Raw genomic sequence first — 23949 nt, forward strand, 5'->3', positions numbered from 1 at the left:
GGCACGAGACGGGGGGGCGAGTGACGGCTGGCTGGGGGTCACGTGGTGCCGACGGGCGCGAGGCCGAGGGAGCCGGAAGCAGGGGTCCGGATGTCGTCGTCGTCGTCGCCGCCGCCGCCTCCGCCTCGGCGCCCGCCTCCTTGGCCGTCTCCTCAGAGCCGGGGCGGGAGGGAGGAGGGAGGCCGGGGTGGCGGCCCCGCCCCGGCGCCCGCCCCCTTCCCCCTTCTCCCTTCCCCCTTCCTCCTTCCCCTTCTCCTTCTCCTTCCCCCCCGGGCCCGCACGTCCCTCACGCTCGGCGGGGACACGCGGCGCGGGCCGGGCGGGCGGCCGGCGACATGGCGGCGGGGGGCGCGGACCCCGCCAGGGCCTGGTCCGGGGCCGCGGCGCGGGGCTCAGCATGAGGCTGGTGCGGTGCCTGCGGAGGGCCGCCTCCGCCTCGGCGGGCCCGGGCGCCCTCAGCACCGTCCCGGGACAGGTGGACTTCTACTCGCGCTTCTCCCCGTCGCCCCTCTCCATGAAGCAATTCCTCGATTTCGGTAAGGGCCGCGCCCCGCCCCCACTTTCTGCCCCTTCCCCCCCCATTTGAGTAATAATAATAATGGTATTTGTTAAGCGCTTTCTGTTTTTGAAGAATGGCATTTCTGAAGCGCTTTCTGTTTTTGAAGAATGGCATTTCTGAAGCGCTTTCTGCTTTTGAATAATAAATAATGGCATTTGTTAAACGCTTTCTGTTTTTGAATAATAATAATAATGACATTTCTTAAGCGCTTTCTGTTTTTGAATAATAATAATAATGACATTTCTTAAGCGCTTTCAGTTTTTGAATATAATAATGTTATTTCTTAAGCGCTTTCTGTTTTTGAATAATAATAATGGCATTTCTTAAGCGCTTTCTGTTTTTGAATAATAATAATGGTATTTCTTAAGTGCTTTCTGTTTTTGAACAATAATAATAATGACATTTCTTAAGCGCTTTCTGTTTTTGAATATAATAATGGCATTTCTTAAGGGCTTTCTGTTTTTGAATAATAATAATGACATTTCTTAAGCGCTGTTTTTGAATAATAATGATAATGGCATTTCTTAAGCGCCTTCTGTTTTTGAATATAATATGGCATTTCTTAAGCGCTTGCTGTTTTTGAATAATAATAATAATGGCATTTCTTAAGCGCTTTCTGTTTTTGAATAATAATAATGACATTTCTTAAGCGCTTTCTGTTTTAGAATAATAATGGCATTTCTTAAACGCCTACTATGTGTCCAGCACTGTCCTAAGCGCTGCGGTAGACTCAAGATAATCAGGCGATCCCACGTGGGGCTTGGGAGGCAGAAGTCGTGGGTTCTAATCCCGGTGTGACCTTGGGCGAGTCACCGAACTTCACCGTGCCTCAGTTACCTCATCTGGAAAAACGTGGATTTTTTTTTTTAAATGTGAGCCCCACGTGGGACAATCTGATTGCCCTGTATCCACCCCAGCGCTTAGGACAGTGCTCAGCACATAGTAAGCGCTTAACAAATACCATTATTATTATTATTATTATTATTCCCCGTTATACAGACGAGGGACCAGACGCCCAGGGGAGTGAAGTGGCTTGCCCAAGTCACACCACGGACCAGTGGCGGAGTTGGGATTAGAACCCAGGCCCTCCGACTCCCAAGCCCACCTCCTCCAGAAGGCCTTTCCAGATTGAGCCCCCTTTCCTTCTGCTCTTCCCCCTTTTCCTCCACACTGTACTTATTTGTATATATTATTTATTTTGTTAATGAGGTGTATGTCTCCATGATTCTATTTATCTGGATGATGTTTTGTTTTGCTTTGCTGTCTTCCTCGTTTAGACTGTGAGCCCGTTGTTGGGAGGGGATGGTCTCTACTTGTTGCCGAATTGTTCATTCCAAGCGTTTAGTACAGTGTTCTGCACACAGTAAGCGCGCAAATACGATTGAATGAATAGTATGGCACTCTACCAACGCTTAGAACAGGGCTCTGCAAGATGAGAAGCAGCATGGCCTAGTGGATCGAGCACGGGCCTGGGTGTCCGAAGGGCTTGGGTTCCAATCCTGCCTCTCCCACTTGTCTTCTGTGTGTCCTTGGGCAAGTGCCTTAACTTCTCCGTGCCTCAGTTATGTCATCTGTAAAATGGGGATTGAGACCCTACGTGGGACAAAGGACTGTCACCAACTCGAAATGCTTGTAATAATCATAATGGTGGTGGTTGTTAAGCACTTACTATGGACAGAGCACTGTTGTAAGCGCAGGGGGATTCAAGGTGATCAGGTTGTCCCACGTGGGGCTCACAGTTTTAATCCCCATTTTACAGATGAGGTAACTGAGGCTCAGAGAAGTGAAGTGACTTGCCCAGAGTCACACAGCTGGCAAGCAGCAGGGCTGGGATTAGAACCCACGACCTCTGACTCCCAAGCCCAGGCTCTTTCCACCGAGCCACGCTGCTTCTCTTGTATCCACCCCAGCGCTTAGTTCAGTGCCTGTCACATAATAAGCGCTTACCAAGTACCGTAATTACTAATATATAGTAAGCACTCAGTAAATATCTTTGGTTGAATGACACCATTTCATCTTGGAGTTGGACCATATCAAATAGTCCCCAGCCTCTTGTGCAGGTGTAGTCGCTGTCCGTCGCACGACCGACAAGCTGGGTGATGATGTTTTGTGTTTGTGTGGATTCAGGATAACTCCTCCAGAATCGCCCGGCAACAGCAGCAGGCCTGCAAACGATGCTTCTGAACTAGGCATCAGTGGGACTTGCCCATTTTGGTAATGCCTGGTCCCCGGAGCGTTCAGTCTAGTCCTCCTACCTTTCCTCCGGGCCGCCGCCTTCGTCTCCAGGGTGCGAAGGGCCACCACCTGGGTGGCACAGAGATGAGGTGACCCTGTTTAAAGAGGCTGAGGATCCGATTAACCTTAATAATGTTTCCCTAAGTGGGAGGCAGCTGTGTTCAAGGGTCCAGAAGAGGAAAAAAACAATTCCCCATAAGGACTTGATAATGTATAACCAAAAATACCCACTGTCTTGTGGGAGGGGACCCTCTGTGAGTGTTGGTTGGAGTTCTCTACTAATGAGCCGAGGCCTTCAGGGCCTTCAGAGCCCTCAGCCTCTTTTATACACAAAACATACCCCTTTTGGGTTGTGGAGACTTTTTTGTGGAGTGTAACGTCCGGAACATTTATACTTTTTTATTTAAAATGTATTGGTTTCAAGTGTACCATCAACTTAGGTGACGAAATGTTTCTTTTAATGAAATAGTACTAAGTAGCAAGCTTTCCTTCCCAGAAAATGTAAATGTTCAGAGATATGGGTGAAGTAAATAGGGCAACTGGCTTATAATTCTCTCAGTTGTACGGAAGCCAAGAGTTAACTGAGGATAAAAGTGTTGGCAGACACTATTTTGTTGCTTCTATTGGAAAAGACTCCAAGAAGCAAACAGTGACATAAAATTGCATTATAGTGTAAATTAGTTAAGGGCCAGGCCGATTTAGATTTTGGTCATGAGTTTTAGTTTTAAGAGCTAGGCTGTTATTACACACTTTCATCCTGATGTGAGTTTGTCATCTTATTTGTATAAATAAGGGATATTCATCTGCTGTGTGACCTTGGGCAAGTCACATAACTGCTCTGTGCCTCAGTTTCCTTATCTGTTAAATGGTGGTTAAGGCCGTGAGGCTCATTTGGGACCGGGACTATTGTCCAAACTGATGATCTTGTATCTACCCCAGTGCTTAGCACACTGCCTAATGGACTAAGAACAGAACAAATACCCCATTTTTTTTAAGTGCTGAATCTTTAGTTTGCTCTCTAGGATGGTGATCATGCAGATTTTGTTGTATAAAATGGTAGTCAGACAATAGTAAATACCTGTTTTCTGTGCTCCTGGCTTTTTAGTATTACAAAGCATTGACTGATATTCTTTGCTTAGGTATGTTATGGTTTGGGTTTGAAAATATCTGTCCTAAAAGAAACCTCATACTAAAAATTTATACTAAATGGACTGAATATTCCCTTCTGTATGTGTATTTTGTGTTAATATTTTTCCTTTTAAATGTTGTTAATTAGATGCATGAAAATGGAAGATTCTAACCAAATAATTTAGGAAAATTATTACTGTTATGGTAATTGTCAGTACTACTGTGTGTCAAACATTGTTCTAAGTGCTAGTTGATCACAGCCCATGACCCACATGGAGTTCACCATCTAAACAGGAGGAAGATTAGGTATTTAATCTCCATTTTACCATTGCAGAAACAGGCACAGGGAAGATAAGTGACTTGTTTAAGGTCACACAGCAGACATGTATGGGGAGGCAGGATTAGAACCAAGGTCCTCTGGCTCCCAGTCCCTTCTTCCTTCCACTTAGCCACGCTGCTTTCTCAATTGTATATTGTATATATATATATATATATATGTATATATATATTAAAAAAAGCAAAATGTGGATACATAATGTACCAAATCAGCCCTCTAGGCTGAGTAGGTTTGGCAAGAGTAGTAGCAAGATAAACCAGTAAAAGTGAGAACTATAAACAGCATGGCCTAGTGGAAAGAGCCCGGGCCTGGGAGGTTTTAATCCTGACTGCCACTTATCTGCTGAGTGACTTTGCCAAGTCACTTAACTTCTTTGTGTGTCATGGGAACAATGGGGATTCAATACCTGTTCTTCCCTTCGACTGGAACTGTGAGCCTCATGTGGGATGTAATTAACTTGCATATACCCAAGTGCTTAGTATAGTGTTTGGCACATAGTAACAGCTTAACACAAGTACCACAAGTGTGAACAATTTATAAATGTAGTATTTTAGTATAATTTACCTTTTTTTGTCCAACAGTCTGATGAGAAACCAGTTTTGGGAGTATGCTTTTCTTCCATATACTGCCTTATTTTTGGAGTGGTAGAATATCAGTTTGATCTGATATTTGAGAATTACTTGCCTATACCTGAATTTTGGTGTTAGTTTTTAGATGTCTTTTCCGTAGTCAAATGAAAGAATTCTGTAGCCTAAAATAAATAAAGGTAGGCAGCTAAAAATCAACTTGGAAGAGAGCTTTATTTGTGCTGAAAGCTTTTTAAAAAAATAACAAACAGCTTTGTCCAAGTATCCATTTTAAACTGTGGGTGCTCACATCTACCAGATATAGCACTGGCAAATGGCTACTAGAATTACCTCTGTAATAACTGTGTAGCTGAGCATTAAGAATGAATATTTCTTCAATACTGTGGGCTCACTGCTGGTAACTCGGTTGAAGTATTCCTTATTGAGCAGGACTCTCAAACAGCAGTGAGAAAACTGCTCAAGGAGCTGGATGTGCCCAGCGCTTAGAACAGTGCTTGGCAACATAGCGCTTAACAAATATCATCATTATTATTTGGTGGTGGTTTGGCCGTCTTAGTTATGTAAGATTGCCAGTAAGATCTTTGCCGCTAACAATAATAATATTTGTTTAGCGCTTACAGTGGGCCAGGCACTGTACTAAGTGCTGGGGTGGATACAAGCAAATCGGGTGGGACACACTCCATGTCCCCTACATCCCTAGCTCACAGTCTCAGTCCCCATTTTACAGATGAGGTAACAGACACGGAGAAGTGAAGTGACCTGCCTAAGGTCACGCAGCAGACATGTTGTGGAGCGGGGATTAGAACCCATGACCTTATGCCTCCCAAGCCTGTGCTCTGTCAACTACACCAATCTATTTTTCAGGATTCTGGCTGGCCTGTCCACCTCAAGGAATGCCCTAGGCGGTTTTTCAGTCAAAAGTCTTAACCACTAATGGCATAGCCCTAATGTACAGAGCTTATTCTATAACCCAGGCCTCCCAATTCCCAGAGCAGTGCTTTTTTCCACTGGACAAAGAGCAAGGGATTTTGCAATACTTAGCAATGCCAGTGAACTACTGGTAAATTGCTACATCATCCTGTCATGTTGTTTGAAAACAATCCTGATAGCTACCTCACATTATAACCGTTGCATTTGCACCTGTGACCTTTGGACATATGCTGTTGGCCACACCCTCAGCCCCACAGCACTTATGTACATATTTATAAATCATAAATAATTTGTGACATATTGTAATTGTGTACATTATGTACATATTTATAAATCATATATTATAAATAATTTACTATGTTAATGTACGGCTCCCCCCTAGACTGTAAGCACGTTGTGGGTAGGTATGGTATTGATGGTGGTGATAACCAATTCACAGCCATATAATGCTATGTTAGCTCTGCTGGTGTGTCCCTTCCTCTGGCACCCCTGACTATCCCTTGTCACTCTCTAAAAACATTTGAGCCCATTCTTCTTTCCTCCTGCACCCCCATCTTCAACTGCTCAGTCTGGCTTCCTTCTGCCTCCTCAGTCTTTAAAAACAACAACAAAAAAATACCCTGCCATCTCTGACCTCTTGCTTACACCCTCTCCATGGCCAGGAACTCCATCTTATCTGAAAGACTTCAGCCTTCTCCTTTTTAAAGCCCACCTCTCTTGCAGGCAGCCTTCCCCCAGTTAAGTTTTAGTTCTCCCATATGTCACTCCATCACTGTTGTGCCATTTAACCACTTAAGTGCTCACAACCCTCTAGCAATTTTGTACTTATGTTCTCTATTACTTTATCCTGCCTGAATTTATTTTTATGTTTGAAAGCTCCTGGAGGGCAGGGATCATGTCTGCTAATTCTGTTGTACTCTCTTAAAGCCCTTAATACAGAGCTGTATGTACAATAGACACTCAGATAATACTGATTGATGTATTTCATGCCCAGTTCAGGTTGTGCATATAGAAGCTTGTTGTGGGCAGGGAACGTGTCAGCTAACTCTGTGGTGTTGTACTCTCCCAAGTGCATAGTGAAGAGTTCTGCCATATACTAAGTGCTCAATAAATACCTTTGTTAGAAAAGAGACTAGACTCTCCTTTAAAGATTGTAGCTAATCTCATAGAAACCTTTGTGTATTTGCTGGGAACAGAGTTATGGGTTGCAAGCTGGAGAACGATTGCAAAGAATGATATGATTTTGTTCTTGTGCTATTTTTTCCCCCTTTCCTGAAAGCTGCTCTTGCCTCTTTAAAGTTGCAGTAGTCAGCATGCTTAAGACCTCATGATCCTATGACCACATGATAAAAGTGAACATATTGCCAAGATGATAAGTATTACAGGAATATTTTGATTGCAAGCTTTCTGAGGTTCCTTCTACATATATAATAAATTTTTAAAGTTCATGTTTCCCTGTTCCCCAAATATCAGAATCCTGTAACAGTCTACAACATATGAAGGGCTTTTAATGAAGTTGTTGACCAACCTTCTCTTTTGTCCTTAGAGTCACGGAAGATTAGGTTTAAAATGCATGAAATAGTTTGAAAGTTTCTTTAATTTAATAAAATACTAGAACTGTTGGGATGTTTCTCACCTTCCTAATCTAATGTTAGAAAGATTAATGTTTTATAAGTTTGGACGCAGTTTCCGTCCAACATGGGGCTCACAATCATTAAGTAGGAGGTAATAAGGTTTAATACCCAATCTGCAGTTAAAGAAATTGAAGCACGGAGAAGTTAAGTGACTTGCCCAACATCTCAGAGCAAGCATTTGTCAGAACTGGGATTAGAATCCAAGTCCCCTGAATCCCAGGCTGTTATGGTTATGAGAAGCAGCATGGCTTAGTGGAAAGAGCACTGGCCTGGGAATCAGGATCCGGGTTCTAATTCTGGCCTTGTGCCACTTCCCTACAATGTAACCTTGGGCAAGTCACTTAACCTCTCTGTGTCTTAGTTGCCTCATCTATAAAATGGGGATTAAATTCCACTCCCTTTTACCTAGGCTGTGAGCCCCATATAGGGCAGGGACCGTGTCCAGCCTGATTATCTTGTATCTAGCCTCAGTGCTCAGACCAGTGCTTGGTACTTAGTAAGTGCTTAACCAATACTGTTGTTGTTGTTATTATTATTATGCCACTTGACTTGACCTCGGGTTCTACCACATTGGCCGTACATCAGCATGGGCACAAGTTGAATCTCCTCATCTCCAGACATTACACCATCTCTGCCTCATCAATTTCAGCCTACCACTCTCCATACACAACCTTCTAACTTGCCTTCTCACCCCTTCACCTGCCCCAACTGTCCCAGTCCACAGCTCTGCTGAATTCCCTCTGCACTTTCCCATCCCTTCATGCTAAATCCCACACCCTCAACACTACACTCTCAGCCACACTCAACTTCCTAGCCCCTTTGCCCCTCTATTACTCTCGCTCCACCAATCCCTGGCCCTGGGTCACCTTCACAGTCCTTTCTCTTCTCCTATACTCTTGTAGGACCTGAACAGAAATCCAGGCTTCAAAGTGACTTCTACCTCAACAGATTTCCTTTTGGCCTCCTATAATTCAGCTCTCTTCTGCTCAGCATTTCTTCTTTTTGTCCCAAAATTACTCCATGCCTGAAGCCTCTACTGCCCATACCATCTCTCCCTTTAACCCCAAAGACCTTGGCAACTATTTTATTGGTAAAATAGAAATAGTCATTGTTATTTATTCAGTCCTTACAGCACTGTACTGGATTAAGCACACTGGAAGGTACAATACACAAGAGTTGATAAATACAGTCTCTTTCACCGACTCCTCCTCTACCTCTAATGGTGGGAGTCCCTCAAGTCTTGGTTTTGGGTCCCTTTCTATTCTCCATCTCCACCCACTCCCTTGGAAAATTCATTTGCTCCCATGACTTCAACTACCACCTCTATGGGGGTGATTCCCTTCTTTACCTCCGATCCCATTTCTGTCCATATTTCTGGAATGTGCTGGCCTGCTGCTTTCACTATCTTCTCCGACTCTTCTTGACCCACAATCAGGTGTTTGCCCCCCTTTATTTCATTGAGGCTGCACTCTCCACAGTCACCAATGACCTACTCGGATCCAAAGCAATGGGCACTCTTCTGTCCTAATTCTCCTGGGCTTTGTGGACTATACCCTCCCCTGTGAAACCTCATCAGATCTTGGTTTTGCCAACACTCTGTACTCACCTGATTCTTCAGCATATCTGACTTGCCCTTTTTCAGTTTCATTGTCTGGCTCCCTTCTAAGAATAATTGTGGTACTTATTAATCGCTTACTACGTGCCATGCACTGTTCTAAGCACTGGGGTAGATTCAAGTCAGGTTGGACACAGTCCCTGTCCCACATGAGGCTCACAGTCTAAGTAGAAGGGAGTAGGATTGAATCCCCATTTTACAGATGAAGTAACTGAGGCACAGAGAAATTAAGTGACTTACCCAAAATCACACAGCAGACATATGGCAGAGCTGGGATTAGAACCCAGGTCATCTGACTCCCAGGCCTGTGCTCTTTTCCACTAGGCCTTGCTGCTTCTATTTCTTGTGCCCTAATTGGGGGTATCCATCAAGACACTATTCTGGGTCCCCTACTCTTCTGTATTTACAGGCTCACTACAGAGGGGCACTCATTTGCTTACAAGACTTCAGGTATCAGCACTACATGAACGACTCCTAAATCTACCTTTCCTTAGTTCCTTATTTTATCTTGCCTCCAGGAATTCTCCACTTGATTGTCCTACTGGCATACCAAGTGCAACATGTAAAACTGAACTTCCCATCTTCTCCGATCAACCCTCTTCCTACCTATCTCATCTTTGTCAACAACAATCTCTCCATCCCAGGAGTCATCTTTGACTCATGTCTTTCAGCTCTCACATTAGGTTAACTGCTAAAGTACTTAATGCTACATATGCATATTCAGTTATCTAGTACCCATAATATCCTTATTCCTCCTCCTGCTCCCACTTGTAAACAATTTATTCTATTGTAAGCATTTTGATACCCTCAATCTTATCTTTTGTTTCTGTAGAACTTTCCCAAGTGCTAATGAACTTGTAGTTTTACTTTGGAAATGATAACTTTGGCTTTTCTTCCATGTAGGGTTAAAATTAGTTTTGATGACTTCAATTTTCCTGGATCTCACCTCTTTCATATAGAAAAATAAAGTTTAATTTTCATACTTTATGTTAAAAGTGGGGTATTGTTTTAAGCAAGTGCATAATGTGCAAGGATGTAAAAAACCAATTTTAGGTTGTAGCAATTTTTTCCTTCTCCTTACCCTAACTTTTCCATAAATTTCCCTTTGTTACAGGATCTGTGAATGCTTGTGAAAAGACTTCATTTATGTTTCTGCGTCAAGAGTTGCCTGTAAGATTGGCAAATATAATGAAAGAAATAAGTCTGCTTCCTGACAACCTTCTCCGAACACCTTCAGTGCAACTGGTGCAGAGCTGGTAAGATCCTTTATCTAGTGGGTGCAATTTCAGTGACAAGATGTATCATTTATTAACCTTGAGAATAGTTACATATGCTCAGTGTCCTACATGCCAAGTGTCTTCTGACTTCCTGCCCAATGAGGTGTGTCTGCCGCCACTCATTGCTCTCAGAAAGCACAGTTCTTGATGAATCCCTGGAGTGCCCTGATGCTCCCTTGTTCTGATGCCATACACAGCTTGGGTCCAGGCAGGTTTGTGTTGTCAGATGAACGCCCTTTAAATCACATTCTACCCAAACATGAATTGTGACAGAACACAGAGTACTGTACAGTCTACTAATAAAGAAAACTAAGTGGCATCTTAGCTCTGCCACTAAATTTCTGTATGATCTTAAGAAAAGTTAATGAACCTTTATATTCAGCAATTTCCCTATCCATAAAACATGAGGAATGCCTGTTTCTACATTACATGAATGGGAAAATGCTTGGAAGTCCATCAAAGGTAGATAGTCAATAAATTCAGTGTTTTTAAAAGTACCGTAAATCAGCTTCTGCTTAAAATTGTGAATATATTTTTAATGCTTAAAACATAAATTCAAGTGATATTTGGGCAAGTGGAAACTTGAAAATTGTTCTTAATTCAGAGTTGATGGAAATCTCAAAGTCTTGAATGAAAGCATAAAAGGTACGGATAATGGTATATTTATGGAATACAAATCAGTAATGTTTATTAAATTCATTACTCTTTGACTATTGAAAAATGAACATGACTTGCAGTTCTCTTTATAATTGGGAACCCAATAGCCAGGTAAAGGAGGGTTTTGAAACAAAGCAACAAACGAACTGAATAACCAAATTCCTCAAACATGGGCAGAACCAAAGAACATTTAAATAGAACTAATTTTATTTGACTGATGAGCTAAGCCAATATTTGCTGAACCCTGCAAACTAGAATGACACTTAAAAACAGTGTAATGTTTTAGTAATACATTAGTGTTGTATTATAGTAGTTTATCATCACTCATATTAGAAAACTAAACAAAGAAAAGGGCATTTTAAACTTTCATTCATTCAATAGTATTTACTGAGCTCTTACTATGTGCAGAGCACTGTACTAAGCGCTTGGAATTTACAAATCGGTAACAGATAGAGACAGTCCCTGCCCTTTGACAGGCTTACAGTCTAAACTTGTTTTCATAAATGAGATTCTTGGAATAATTGTCTCCAGCCTACCTTGCTTATATTTTAGGTACATCCAAAGTCTTCAGGAGCTTCTTGATTTTAAGGACAAGAGTGCTGAAGATTCTAAAACTATTTATGAGTAAGTGTATCATTTTTATTCCATTCCAGTAGTGTCTTGGGTTTTAAAAATTTAATTCTTACCACATTTTACAAAATACAGAACACACAGGAAGGAGGTCTGTGGGAAAAGACTTAACATTTTCACTTTTAGGAAATCACTCCAAAGCATTTAGCAAATTATCCAGGGCACCATGATATCTTACAAAATGATGGTGTGGGAAAGGCTTAGCAGTTTAGGAAGCTTACAGTACTGTAACAGGAGAATTCTCTAGGGTATTATTTTAGTTCCAAAATGTTTCTCATGACCCAGAACATCCTCCTTTCCCCCTCCATACCTAGTTGTTTTGAAAGTGATTACTAAGTCATTATTTTCCCTGAGGCAGTAAGTAAACATTTCTAGGTCTGGTTTAGTGATACTGGAACTGTCCTCCCCCTTCACATTTGAGAGTCCGCCACTCTCCCATTTTCAGAGCCCTCCTAAAATCACATCTCCTCCAAGAGACCTTCCCTGATTAAACCCTTTATTTCCCCCATCTGCCCTCCCCTTTGCATCAGCAGTGCACTTAGGTGTGTACCCCTACAGCACTTGTATACCTGCTCCACCCCCACTGCACTTATGTGCATATCCTTATACTCTGCTGCTTTCTCTGTTTATAATTTCACACACTAGACTATTAGTGTAAGCTCCTTGAGTTGCAGGATTCGTCTTCCAATTCTACTGTACTCTCCCAAACACTGATTTAGTACAGTGCATTGCACAAAGTAAGAACTCAGTAAATGCCATTGATTGGTTTGCTAATTCATACTGACTTCTTTAAACTCTAAACTCCATTTAGCACCCAGCACATTACCTTGTGGGTAGTAACCACTCTCCAAATGTTTGTTGGTTATGGCCCATTTGAAAGTGTTTGTTTATGTGTACTCACCACTTGCCCTAACCTGCAATGAGTAGCATTTTATGGTATATTCAGGGGAAAAGAGACAATCAGTCAATTAGTTGTATTTATTGAGCACTTACCATGTGCAGAACACCGTATTAAGTGCTTGGGAGAGTACAATACAGCAGAATTAGCAGACATGTTCCCTGCCCATAATGCGCTCAAAGTCTAGAGGGGAAGATAAACATCGATATGAAAAAATGAATAAAGAAACATTTACTCTCCCTCTGTTTTCTGTTCTTTGATTTGAGGCACACTGGTAGATTTCTGTAGAAAAACAGTCACTAGTGTTGCATTAGTTGTGGGTTTTTGTGTGTGTAGGTAATGGATTTCTGTGTCCTGTCTTGCTAGTTAATTCCTTTTGTGAGCACTAAATTCACTCTAGCAAAATCCAAGGTCACTTTGACAAGTATGCTTTGTTTAGTTTTACAGATACTGTGATAACAATCAGAAATCGACACAATGATGTCATTCCTACCATGGCCCAGGGTGTGGTTGAATACAAGGAAAGCTTTGGTGTGGATCCAGTGACCAGTCAGAATGTGCAGTATTTTTTAGATCGTTTCTACATGAGTCGCATATCAATTAGAATGCTGCTCAATCAGCACTGTAAGTACCAAAGGTTCAAAGGAGCTAGAGGAGACCAAATGTCGATTGTATTTTTTTCATTTAAAAATTTTGTGTGTCACTTTGAAGAGCACATTCTATCTCTGTTTGGGTACAGGGTTAGTGATAGTAATAATAATTATGGTACTGGTTAAGTACTTACTATGTGTCAGGCACTGTTCTAAGTGCTGGGGTAGATAGATACAAGTTAAATGGGTTGGACACAGTCCCTCTCCCACTGAGGGCTCACTGTCTTATTCCCCATTTTCCAGATGAGGTAACTGAGACCCAGAGAAGTGAAGTGAGTTGCCCTAGGTCACATCAGACAAGTGGCAGACCCAGGATTGGAACCCTTGACCTTCTGGCTCCCAGGCCTGTGCTCCATCCAATAGGACATACTTGTTCCTCTGTACATAAAAATAAAAATGGAATTTATTAAGCCTGACTAGGTGCCAAGTATTGGGCCTAGTGCTGGGATAGCTACAAGATAATCAGATGGGAGAGTCTCTGTCCCCCATGGGGTTCTTGGTCCAAGAAGGTGGCAAAACAGGTATTTTACCCCCAGTTTATAGATTGAGAAAACTGAGGCACCGATGTACTGAGTACTGATGAGCTATCGAGGTACTGAGGTAGTTCAGTAGGTGGAGGTGAATGCCGTCAAGAGCGAGCATCGGACTCGAAGTGAGGTCTCCTGACTTCTAAGCCTGTACTCTTTTCACCAGGCCATGCTGGGTCCCCTATTTGGGAAATACTGACTAGCTTGATTTATATCTTGCTAATCCTTATAGTGGTGAGTGGACACTTGATATTTGCCCCAACCCCACAGCACTTACATGCATATTCTCAAATTATATATTATAAATTACTTACACATATTAATATGTCCCTTCCTCTAGGCTGTAAGCTCATAATGGGCAGGGAAAGTGTCAGCTAATTCTGTTTTACTGTATTCTTCCCAAATGCTTAGTACAGTGCTCTGCATGTAGTAAATGCTCAGTAAATACGATTGATTATTGATCTGTCTAGAAAGAGAAAACGTTAAAACTCCAAATAATGAGATATTGAACTTTTTTTTAAAATCTCTTCTTTTTGGGGTGTTAGCTTTACTATTTGGTGGAAAAAATAAAGGAAGTACAGCTCACCGCAAACACATTGGAAGCATTAATCCGAACTGCAATGTTGTTGAAGTTATTAAAGGTAAATTCTTCTGAATGTACTGTGGGGGCTACCTGAAAATATGTAAATGAGTAGTGAAAGAGTTATCCTGAATCACTGGACGAAATGGCTTCATTGAAATGGAATTTTCTTGTGATGGAATCTGGCACTAATTAGTCTTGTTTTCCTAGGGTTTGGGCAGGTGCATTAATTTCCCTGCAGGCCTTTTGTATGTGGTGCTAGATTCTGGCCAACCAGGGGAAAAGAGTCTAGCCTGGGGTCAGCATCTTGCTCGCCAGCCCTGTTTTGCCCATGCCCTAGGGTCTCAGGGACATGAGAGGTGGCTGGTGGAAAAGATAACAGATGGGCCTCGCTTCCTAAAATCTCAAGCCACCACTAACTGCAGTGCATTTTTGATCCCTTTAGAGAACTATTTTAACCATCAATGAGTTTTGTAATGAGTTCTCAAATGTACTGTAAGGGAGTTTAGCTTGGACTCTTTATCAGTCCTTCAGTCAGTCCTGCTACAACATGTTTTGGACAGAATGTTAGAGAAGAATTAGGGAAGAGTCTTTTGACTACATAAATCTGTCTAGAGATAATGTAAAGCGGCAGCAGAAGAAATGTATGGATGCCCATGCGAGGTGAAAGTGCTACAGCAGTTTTTTGTGATGTGAGAGCCTTTCACAACCCTCACATTTATAGGAGAACGGACTATTTTAAGAAAGCTTTTGTTTTAATGTGTTTTCCGCTCTCCTTCGGACTGTTTTTACAGGCTGTATTTTGGTATTTCTCCAACACAGGAAAACCCTTAATGGCAGAGAGAAAATATAGATATCTCCTGCAGAAACTTCAAAACAATTATCTAAAGATTAATGAACCTTTCACTTGTTTCACAATTAACAATAGGATTAATCTTACTTTGTTTGACTTTGTTAGATGGCTATGAAAATGCAAGGAGTCTGTGTGATTTATATTATATCAACTCTCCTGAATTGAAGCTCGTAGAGCTAAATGGTAAGTCTCTCATTATAATGATGATAAAGTAATAATTGTGGTGGTTGCTAAGCGATTACTATGTGCCAAGGACTCTCCTAAGCTCTGGGATATATACAAGATAATCAGGTCGGTCCCAGTCCCTGTCCCTGATGGGGCTCACAGTTTATATAGGAGTCTTTTCATTGAGCGATAATTTTCCCTGAAGGAAGAAGAGAGGATTAGGTTTACTTTTAGTCATGGGAATGAAGGATCTCCTCATTCTATTTGGCATTAGATTCTTAAATAACTTAGTGTATGTGTGTAGTGGATAGTGTACAACTTTTGTGTGCCCCCTCAATTATAATTGCTTAGAGAAGAGAGAGGATTTGATGTCATTTAATGCAACCTAATGTTCCACGGATTAGTCCTTTCAGATACTTAACATTCCTGGTGAGAAGTTCACAAATTGGAAGAATCAGATTTATTGAGTGGCAGAGCTTTGTTGAAACTGTAAGCCTTGGCATTTCATATTCATTGCTTTTCTTGACTAATTCTTGTTGCCAACTCAGGGTTCATCATTAGCATCTTAGTTATTTTTCAGAGTTTTAGTGTTGGTGTGAAAATTGACTTGGGGATACATTTAGAAATACTTGCATTTTGATGGGTGTGTTCTTTTTATACCGTGGCTCGTGCTTCTTCCAAGCAAATCTCATAACCACATTCCATGCTCAACTGAACCACTTGATTGCTTATGTCAGTACTCTGGTTGGAATATCATCCCCAGTTTGCCAAACACTACTTCCTCATCCTGACTTCAAAACCCATCTAAAATAGCATCCAGCTCTTTCAGACATCCCATATCAACACTCAGGTCAGCTTAATTTATTCACTTGTGCTCAAGTAGTCTTAATTATTTTATGTTTATTGTCTTAGTTGTGCTTATTTTCTATATATGTTAGAATGGAAGATACGGACAAAATATTAATCTTCTGCCATTTCCCAAGAATGAGTCCTCTGCACTTAATAGGGGTTCAGTAAGTACTGTCTGTGAGGATGCTGCCCTGTATATACTTTTGTATGACCGGAATTCAGAACCTCACCCAAAGCACTTAGGGTCCTGGAGAGTAAGGATGGTGAGAACCAACCACTCTGTTTGATTATAATATTCCAAAAGTAATAGCTTTCCCAATTATGAATCCCTATTTTGTGAGTTCTGAGCTTTGTAAGTGTAATACTGGATCAAATTAGAGTGAGGGGAACACACAGCAATGGCAGCTCTTTGGAAACTTGTCCTGGACTGTGACATGTCTTCTGTTTTGACATATCATGGTGGACCGACACATCAGTGGTGTGATTTATTTTATTTTTTCCTGCTTGCAGCCAAATCACCAGGACAGCCCATGCAAGTGGTATATGTGCCATCCCATCTCTATCACATGGTGTTCGAACTTTAAGGTGTGTAAAGTTAGGAGTACGTTGTCTTCACAAATCATATTGAATGCTGAAACATCATCTTGATAAAATCACCAGAGGCTAGTCAGGGAACAAACATTCATTGTGACAGTACTGAGGCTTTAACGAACGCTTAGCTGAAGGGATCAGTAACAGACTCAATTTTAAATGTCAGCAGAATGTTCTGTTATGCTTAACCCAACAGTGAAAAATCAACTTTCATCAGGTCTGGTATCTTAGCCAGATGGTGGAACCAGTCTTGCAATTGATGTTTAGGTCACATTCATAACTTAATATTGATGGAACATAGTTCATTCTTAGGTAAAAATCAGTGCTTTTATCTGTACTATTTATTGAATACCGGCAACATAGTCATCTGTGCAAAGTGTCAAACTGGATGTGTGGATCCTGGACTGTTAGATTGCAATTAAAATTGACACCGTTCAGTAGTATAGGGAAATATTGGAATACATTAGCTAAGTAAAGAGTCTTGCAAAGCCCAGTTTTGTTGAGTGTATGGATTTCCTTCAGGTGCATCATCAGGAAGAAAGACAGTTCTTAAATGTATAGGAATACTTCCTTGCATGTTAATATATGGTAAGATGTGCATTTGTGTAGAAAACATGTTTTTGAGCAAAGGAGTTTTAGAGGTGATATTGAGAAATCAGAGATTTAAGAAGATTAACAAAACATTTAAAAAATTCCACAAATTGCAAGAGTTGTTTGTTGATTGGTTCTTAATGTAATGTTTTTCAGAATGCAATGCGAGCTACCATGGAGCACCATGCTGACAAAGGGTTTACCCCCTATCCATGTTCATAGTCACACTGGGGAACGAGGACTTGACTGTGAAGGTGTAACTAAGTCTGTTTGTTACTTAAGCCTTTTCCCAGTGTTGCTGTGAAAAAGTACGGGAGGTTTATGATTTAGATTGAGCCTTTTCTTTCTCAGAGCTTTTCAGTGGTCCCAAATTCCTCACCACTTTTGCTTTTAGGATGGCAGGCTTCTGTCTACATCATCTCCCTTTCTTGCATCTACCTCTGGTGCCCAGAACAGACACTCTCTCAGTCACCAAGATGCCTTCTTCCATTTTTTATTTAAGCCTCAAATCAATTGGCGTACAGGCAGTGCAAGGAGAGAAAAGGAAATTGTACACTTGTTAGGTGTACTACCGTAAAACATTAGCTCCTTGAGGACAAATACTGGAATCTGTCCCTTCAGGGCCTAAGGGCTTGCTAGATACAAAACTTACATGTATCCCAGCGAGTTAAGAACTTTTCACCTTTAAAATGTGTCAGGATCTTTGACACCATTCTTAAAACTTTCTGACTCAAAATTTATTCATTTTAACAAGGTGCAGTAGCAAAAATCCATGCAGGATTTGAATCAAACTCAGTCTTAAGCGATCACTAATGTGCAGTTAGAGAAATGGTAAAAGTGCATGCAAAATAAGGAGCCCATTTAGCCATTATCAATCAGTGGTGTTTTATTGAGTGCTCATTGTATTTATATTTTCTTCTAGATGAGTGATCGTGGAGGTGGGGTTCCTCTGAGGAAAATTGACAGGCTCTCAACTACATGTATTCAACTGCACCTCGACCTCGCGTTGAAACATCCGAGCTGTGCCCCTGGTATGGTAATCCTGTAATGTTGGGTTTGGTTTAATAGTGTGCTTCTTGATGTCAGTCTAAAGGCTGTAATTATCTGGAGGAGTCTTTAAAGCCCACCACAAGGTTAAGGGGGTCTGTAGGATAAGTGATGTCAGGAAGATCAGTCTGAAAAAGAAACAGTAGTTTGTTTCATTATTAATTTTTGGTAAAAATTTACTTCAGGAATTAAGGACTACTTTAGCAGGGAAGTATGTTTAAGTCTCAGAATTCAATAGTTGAGAAGCAGCTTGGCCTAGTGGATAGAGCATGGGCCTGGGAATCAAAAGGACCTGGGTTCTAATCTTGACTCGACTAATGTCTGCTGGGTGATCTTGGGCAAATCACTTTTCTGTCCTCAGTTTCCCTCATCTGTAAAATGGGGATTAAGACAGGCCCTATGTGGGACAGGGACTGTGTCCAACCAGATTATTTTATAATTACCCCAGTGCTTAGAACAGGGCCTGGCGCATAGCAAGTGCATAACAAATATCACAAAAAAAGTAGTAGTGGTAGTAGTGTGGGTTGAATTCTATTCAGTTAAGCTGTGTGTCTACTTGGTTAGCTTTCACAGTCTTTTTCTAACCCTCACACTGAGGGAGGTATGGGGAAGGCATAAGGAAGATACCGTTTAATTGTAGGGTATTTTTGGTTGGTGCATCAATTAGTTTCAGGCTAAAATAAGCTATTTTGATTAAATTAGGGTATGATGAAATTAATTGCATTGATGAAAAACTAATGCAGTCCAAGAAAGATCCTGTGGCTTGGGCAAGGCAGAAATAAAAGCAAGTGATTTAAATAAAGAAATTGCTGTTAGTTTCAGTATACTCCACTGGAACTTTTTATTTAGATGAATAAGCTTTTATCTTGGGCAGGAGCAAGGGAACTCATTAATTTAGTGTGGCATTTAAATAGCTTAATCTAGGTAAGACACAAGTTGGGCATTAATATTTATTTCTCAATTCTTTGAGTCATTTCTTTCCAAGTTCAGCAAAAGGTAGAGACAGGAATGATCACTTAACACTGACAAGAAGTCATGGCTAGGGGCAATGCAAAATTAATTCGGTCCTTCAAAATAAAATACATGATTGAAGAAGTGTTTGCCTACCAGATCAATTTCAAAGCAGCATGAAATCCTTGGTAGCTTCTAAAGTGGGCACCTCCAAGGAACTGGTCATCTAGTTTGTGATCATGTGAGTGATGAGGCAGACAGTGTTTGTTCTTCAATCCTAATATGAGCTTTATAGAGGATAAGAAATGTTAAAGGATTGGAGTCATTAAGATAGGGTGGAGAAGCAATCTGGCTTTTTCCTGCCAAATAATAAATGTCAAACTTCTGGCTGGATGAGCAAGTAGTGATGGCAGGATGATTTAGTCAATGAGCTTTTAGTAAGATTCTGTGTACTGGCTGAAAACCCAGAAGTGAAGATCAGTGCTCTGCCCCCTGTAAGTGCTCAATAAATACAATTGAATGAATGAATTTTTATGAAAGAATGAGAGTTGTTTAGGCATGAAAGCCCAGTGGGTGGAACTGAAACAACAGAGAAGAATAAATACAACTTGACTGATAGTGTACTTGAAGAGAGAGCACACAGGGTGGCAGGCCTAGGAAAAAACTAAAATAAATGTCCTGAGAGCAAAATTTACTAATGAAAAGGGAAGGTTGGCAAGCATGTAGAATGCTTAAAAAAGCATAAACTCACAAAACAGAAGACAACAGACATCTGAGACCTTGTTCATCTTTAGTGAATAGTACTAAATTTGCTGATTCCCTGCTTGTTGATGGACACTTGTGCTTTTGTTCTTTTCTTCTTTCAATAGTATTTAAATCACTATGTGCCAGGAACTGTACCTAAGCACTGGGGTAGATAAAGGGTAATCAGGTTAGACACAGCCTGCTCACAATCTTTATGCCCATTTTATAGATGAGGTAACAGACACAGAAAAATAAAGTGATTGCAGGTAAGTGGTGGAGCTGGGATTATAACCCAGGTATTTCTGCCCCCAGGCCTGTGCTCTATCCACTAGGCATGTTGCTTCTCAGTTGTGCAGCATCCAACCTGAGTGGAGTCCTATGTAGCAAAAATACTCAGTGACTATTTCTTTTTTTAACAGGCTGGTTTTGGATATGGTTTGCCCATATCACGTCTTTATGCACAGTACTTCCAAGGAGACCTGAAACTCTATTCCTTAGAGGGATATGGTACAGATGCAGTTATCTACATTAAGGTAATATCTAAAAAGCCTTCCTCTAGACATTCACCTGACAAACTGTAAGAAGTTGCCTAGGTGATACACTTTACTCAAGCACTTTACATATAATAGTGATAATAATGGTATTTAAGTGCTTACTATGTGCCAAGCACTTTTCTAAGAACCAGAGTAGATATAAGATAATCAGGTTGTCCCAGGTGGGGCTCAGTGGAAGGAGTATGGGTTTGGGAGTGAGTGGTCAAGAGTTTGAATCCCAGCTCTGCCACTTATCAGCTGTGTGACTGTCAGCAAATCACTTAACTTCTCTGTGCCTCAGTTACCTAATCCATAAAATGGGGATTAACTGTGAGCCTCATATGGGACAACCTGATTACCCTGTATCTACCCCAGCACTTAGAACAGTGCTGTGCACATAGTAAGCGCTTAAATACCAACATGATGTAATAATCCCCATTTTACAGATGCGGTAACTGAGCCACAGAGAAGTGAAGTGACTTGCCCAAAGTCACACAGCTGGCAGAGCTGGGATTCGAACCTGTGACCTCTGACTCCCAAGCCCGGGCTTTTTCCACTGAGCCACGCTGCTTCTATATGGTGCTTGTCGTGTCTTTGACAGACCAAGAAAGCAGGATTTATAGTGGATCTGTGCGGCAGGCTTTTTTTGTGGCACTAGAGGGCATTCTTTTCTTTGCAATGAATAGTCCAAGTGCTTTTTTCCATCAAGGAGGAGACAGGAATCTGTTTAAAGAGTTTTGTGCTGCCTCTTCTTAGTTGTGCTACTCTTTTATCTTTCAGGCCCTGTCGACAGAATCGGTGGAGAGACTTCCTGTGTATAACAAATCCGCTTGGAAACATTATAAAACCAATCACGAAGCAGATGATTGGTGTGTGCCAAGCAGTGAACCAAAGGACATGACCACATTTCGCAAGTGCAATAGACGCAGCTGGAGACCTAGACAAACCGCAAATATGCTTCTGGTATTGACTTTGAAAAGGAAGTGAGTGGCCAGAGCTAAATTGCACCAAACACTTCATGTGATCTTCATTAAGAATTCACATGAATGCTCTATGCTTTTTAGACCTCTTTGCGGATAAATTGAACATATTTTGTAGCAAAATTCTGCCAACAAATCTTATTACAGCATGTAGTTCAGAGATTCTGCCCTGCTTTCAAAGAGGATTTCAAGAGCTAATACGAACCAGTGCATTTATTTTATGTATATTTTAAGTACCATTTATTGGCCACTCCAAAGGCATGTCCCTACTGCTATGGTATAAGGTATGTGGTATGATATATATATATGTGTGTGCGCATATGATATATAGCCACTCTTTGTGTGAACATCTTTAGTGTTTTAACTATCTTTCAAAAACACAATAATTTAATTCATACCATTTGGCTCCTTGAGGACAGGCAGTTGACTATACTGTGATTCTGTTGTATTCTCCCAAGTGCTTAGCAAATGCCATTGAATGACTTGGGTTGTAATCCACTGAAGGACATGCCTTTAATTTCCATGTTTAATGGTTTAATGGTTTAAAGCTGAGATCCCCTATTCAAAAATAAGTATACCTTTACCAAGTAGAAAATTCCAGCTTCATAAGCTAGAGTTTGACCTCTACACAACAGGAGAAACATGAAATGTTCATAATATGTTTGAACTGAATGTGGTGAGGGGCTTCCTCTCCCACAAAGAGGAAGACAAGAACATAAAGGTTGAAGGCAGATGGAGAAGTTAAGTGACTATCTTTTCTCTTGTAGCACCCTGTTGGCTACTCCTTTTAGAAAGTCTACACTGACTGTTCTTGAAACAGAAGAAAAGTTCTTATTAACATAGATAGAAGCTCAACAAAAATCTACACTACTTTGGACTGAGAGGGAGCAACTAGTTTCTGTTTTAACTATTTAGTGCACCCAGTTGTGGGGACTTTACTCTGTAAACTATCACCAAGTGTATTTTTCCCTAGGCATATTCATAGGCATCAGTGTTAGAATCTGTTCTGCTTACCTTATGGACTCTGCCGAGGAGTTGACAGCATATGACAGCAAATCAGTGTCTAAAAAGATAATCAACAAATAACACACCCCTTTGCTTTGAAGAAGTAAATTTAGATGGTAAGTTAAGGGCCTGCTATCATTACCGTGTTAAAGTCTTTAAGTGGTGGAATGATTTAAGACTCTCAGCCCTCCTCAAAGTTGAAACAATTTAGGCTTCATTTTGGGAGACCTATCATTTGTTTCACTTTCCTGCCACCATAAATTAGGGAGGATAACACTTTGGGACCTTTCCAAACATGTTAATCAATTCATGAAAGTGTTCAAGTTGGGTAGAGTAAGGACTGAGTGGCAAAAGTGAAACTGCTATTGGCAAACAACAAGTTAGAAAGAAAAGTCTGACCTCTAGTCACAAAGCTGAATAACATTAGCATTCTTTAAGGGATTTTGAGACTGTAAGTGGATTACCTTCTAATAAAATTAACTTTATCACAAGGAAATCACGTTTCCTAGAATGCCTACCTCCCTATTGATAGGTAATTTTAAAATGAAGACATGATATGTTTCTGCCATAAACTAAATTGTGTTGAGTAATATTTGATTTATTTAATGGGGAATGATTACTTATGCACTTAGCTTTCAAAATCACTTTGTATCAAAACAAAGCTGATGTATCCAGGTTTATCACTTCAAACACATTAGGAGACTAATTCCATTTAGTGGAGTTTTTAACCAGAATTTAGGACACTGTCACTGTTTAGTAAACTGGGTTAGTAAACAAGAAAATCCAAATTGTTTAAGAGGGATTTGTCTTCACTCTATGCTGATAGGAACACCGGGCTACACTGCTGAGTTTACGTAGTGATCATCATCTTGCACTGTGAAATTTAATTTCTGCTTAAGTGAGATGCTAAAATGGAAGTGTGCAATGTGTTTTTATAAAGTATTTTCTACACAAAAATAAAAGTTGAATCATGGTTTTAACTTAAAAGAAATTTTGAGGTAAATTTGCTTTACTTGAAAAAAACAGACTGGCACTTACCTCCTGACTGTTCGAATGGAATCAAATAGAGATGAGAATGTGAGATGGCGAGCTCAGAAATGTTCTTTCTTCCAAATGAGGCAGGCCAAGGACAGGCATTGCCCCCCAGTGGTTCATCCCATTTTTCCACTGATTTCTCAACAGGACAAGGGCATTAACTGGTAACGATGAAGTATTTTAAATACTGTATTAGCACTATATACTTGGATACATTTATATATAAATGCTCAGCGCTTAAGAACAGTGCTTGGCACATAGTAAGCACTTAAATACCATTATTATTATTTTTATATAATACCTATAAGATAATGTAGATAGGTCCAAATCCCCATAAATATTATTTCTGGCATGACTGGAT

At 40.8% G+C, this 23949-nt stretch overlaps 1 protein-coding gene across 1 annotated transcript; it reads left to right on the forward strand.

Annotated features, from left to right (window-relative positions):
- Window positions 1–319: 319 nt before the first annotated feature.
- PDK1 (pyruvate dehydrogenase kinase 1) lies at window positions 320–23544 on the forward strand. The gene is given in 14 exon segments (XM_029071753.2): window positions 320–536; window positions 10140–10281; window positions 11512–11583; window positions 12927–13111; window positions 14210–14305; window positions 15203–15280; window positions 16622–16690; window positions 17442–17489; window positions 17492–17547; window positions 18216–18261; window positions 18264–18302; window positions 18305–18324; window positions 20455–20568; window positions 21349–23544. Coding segments are annotated over 14 exon segments (1311 nt in total). The 5' UTR covers window positions 320–397; the 3' UTR covers window positions 21556–23544.
- Window positions 23545–23949: the final 405 nt, after the last annotated feature.

Source organism: Ornithorhynchus anatinus, chromosome 9 (genome assembly GCF_004115215.2).
Source record: "Ornithorhynchus anatinus isolate Pmale09 chromosome 9, mOrnAna1.pri.v4, whole genome shotgun sequence".
Taxonomy (NCBI): domain Eukaryota; kingdom Metazoa; phylum Chordata; class Mammalia; order Monotremata; family Ornithorhynchidae; genus Ornithorhynchus; species Ornithorhynchus anatinus.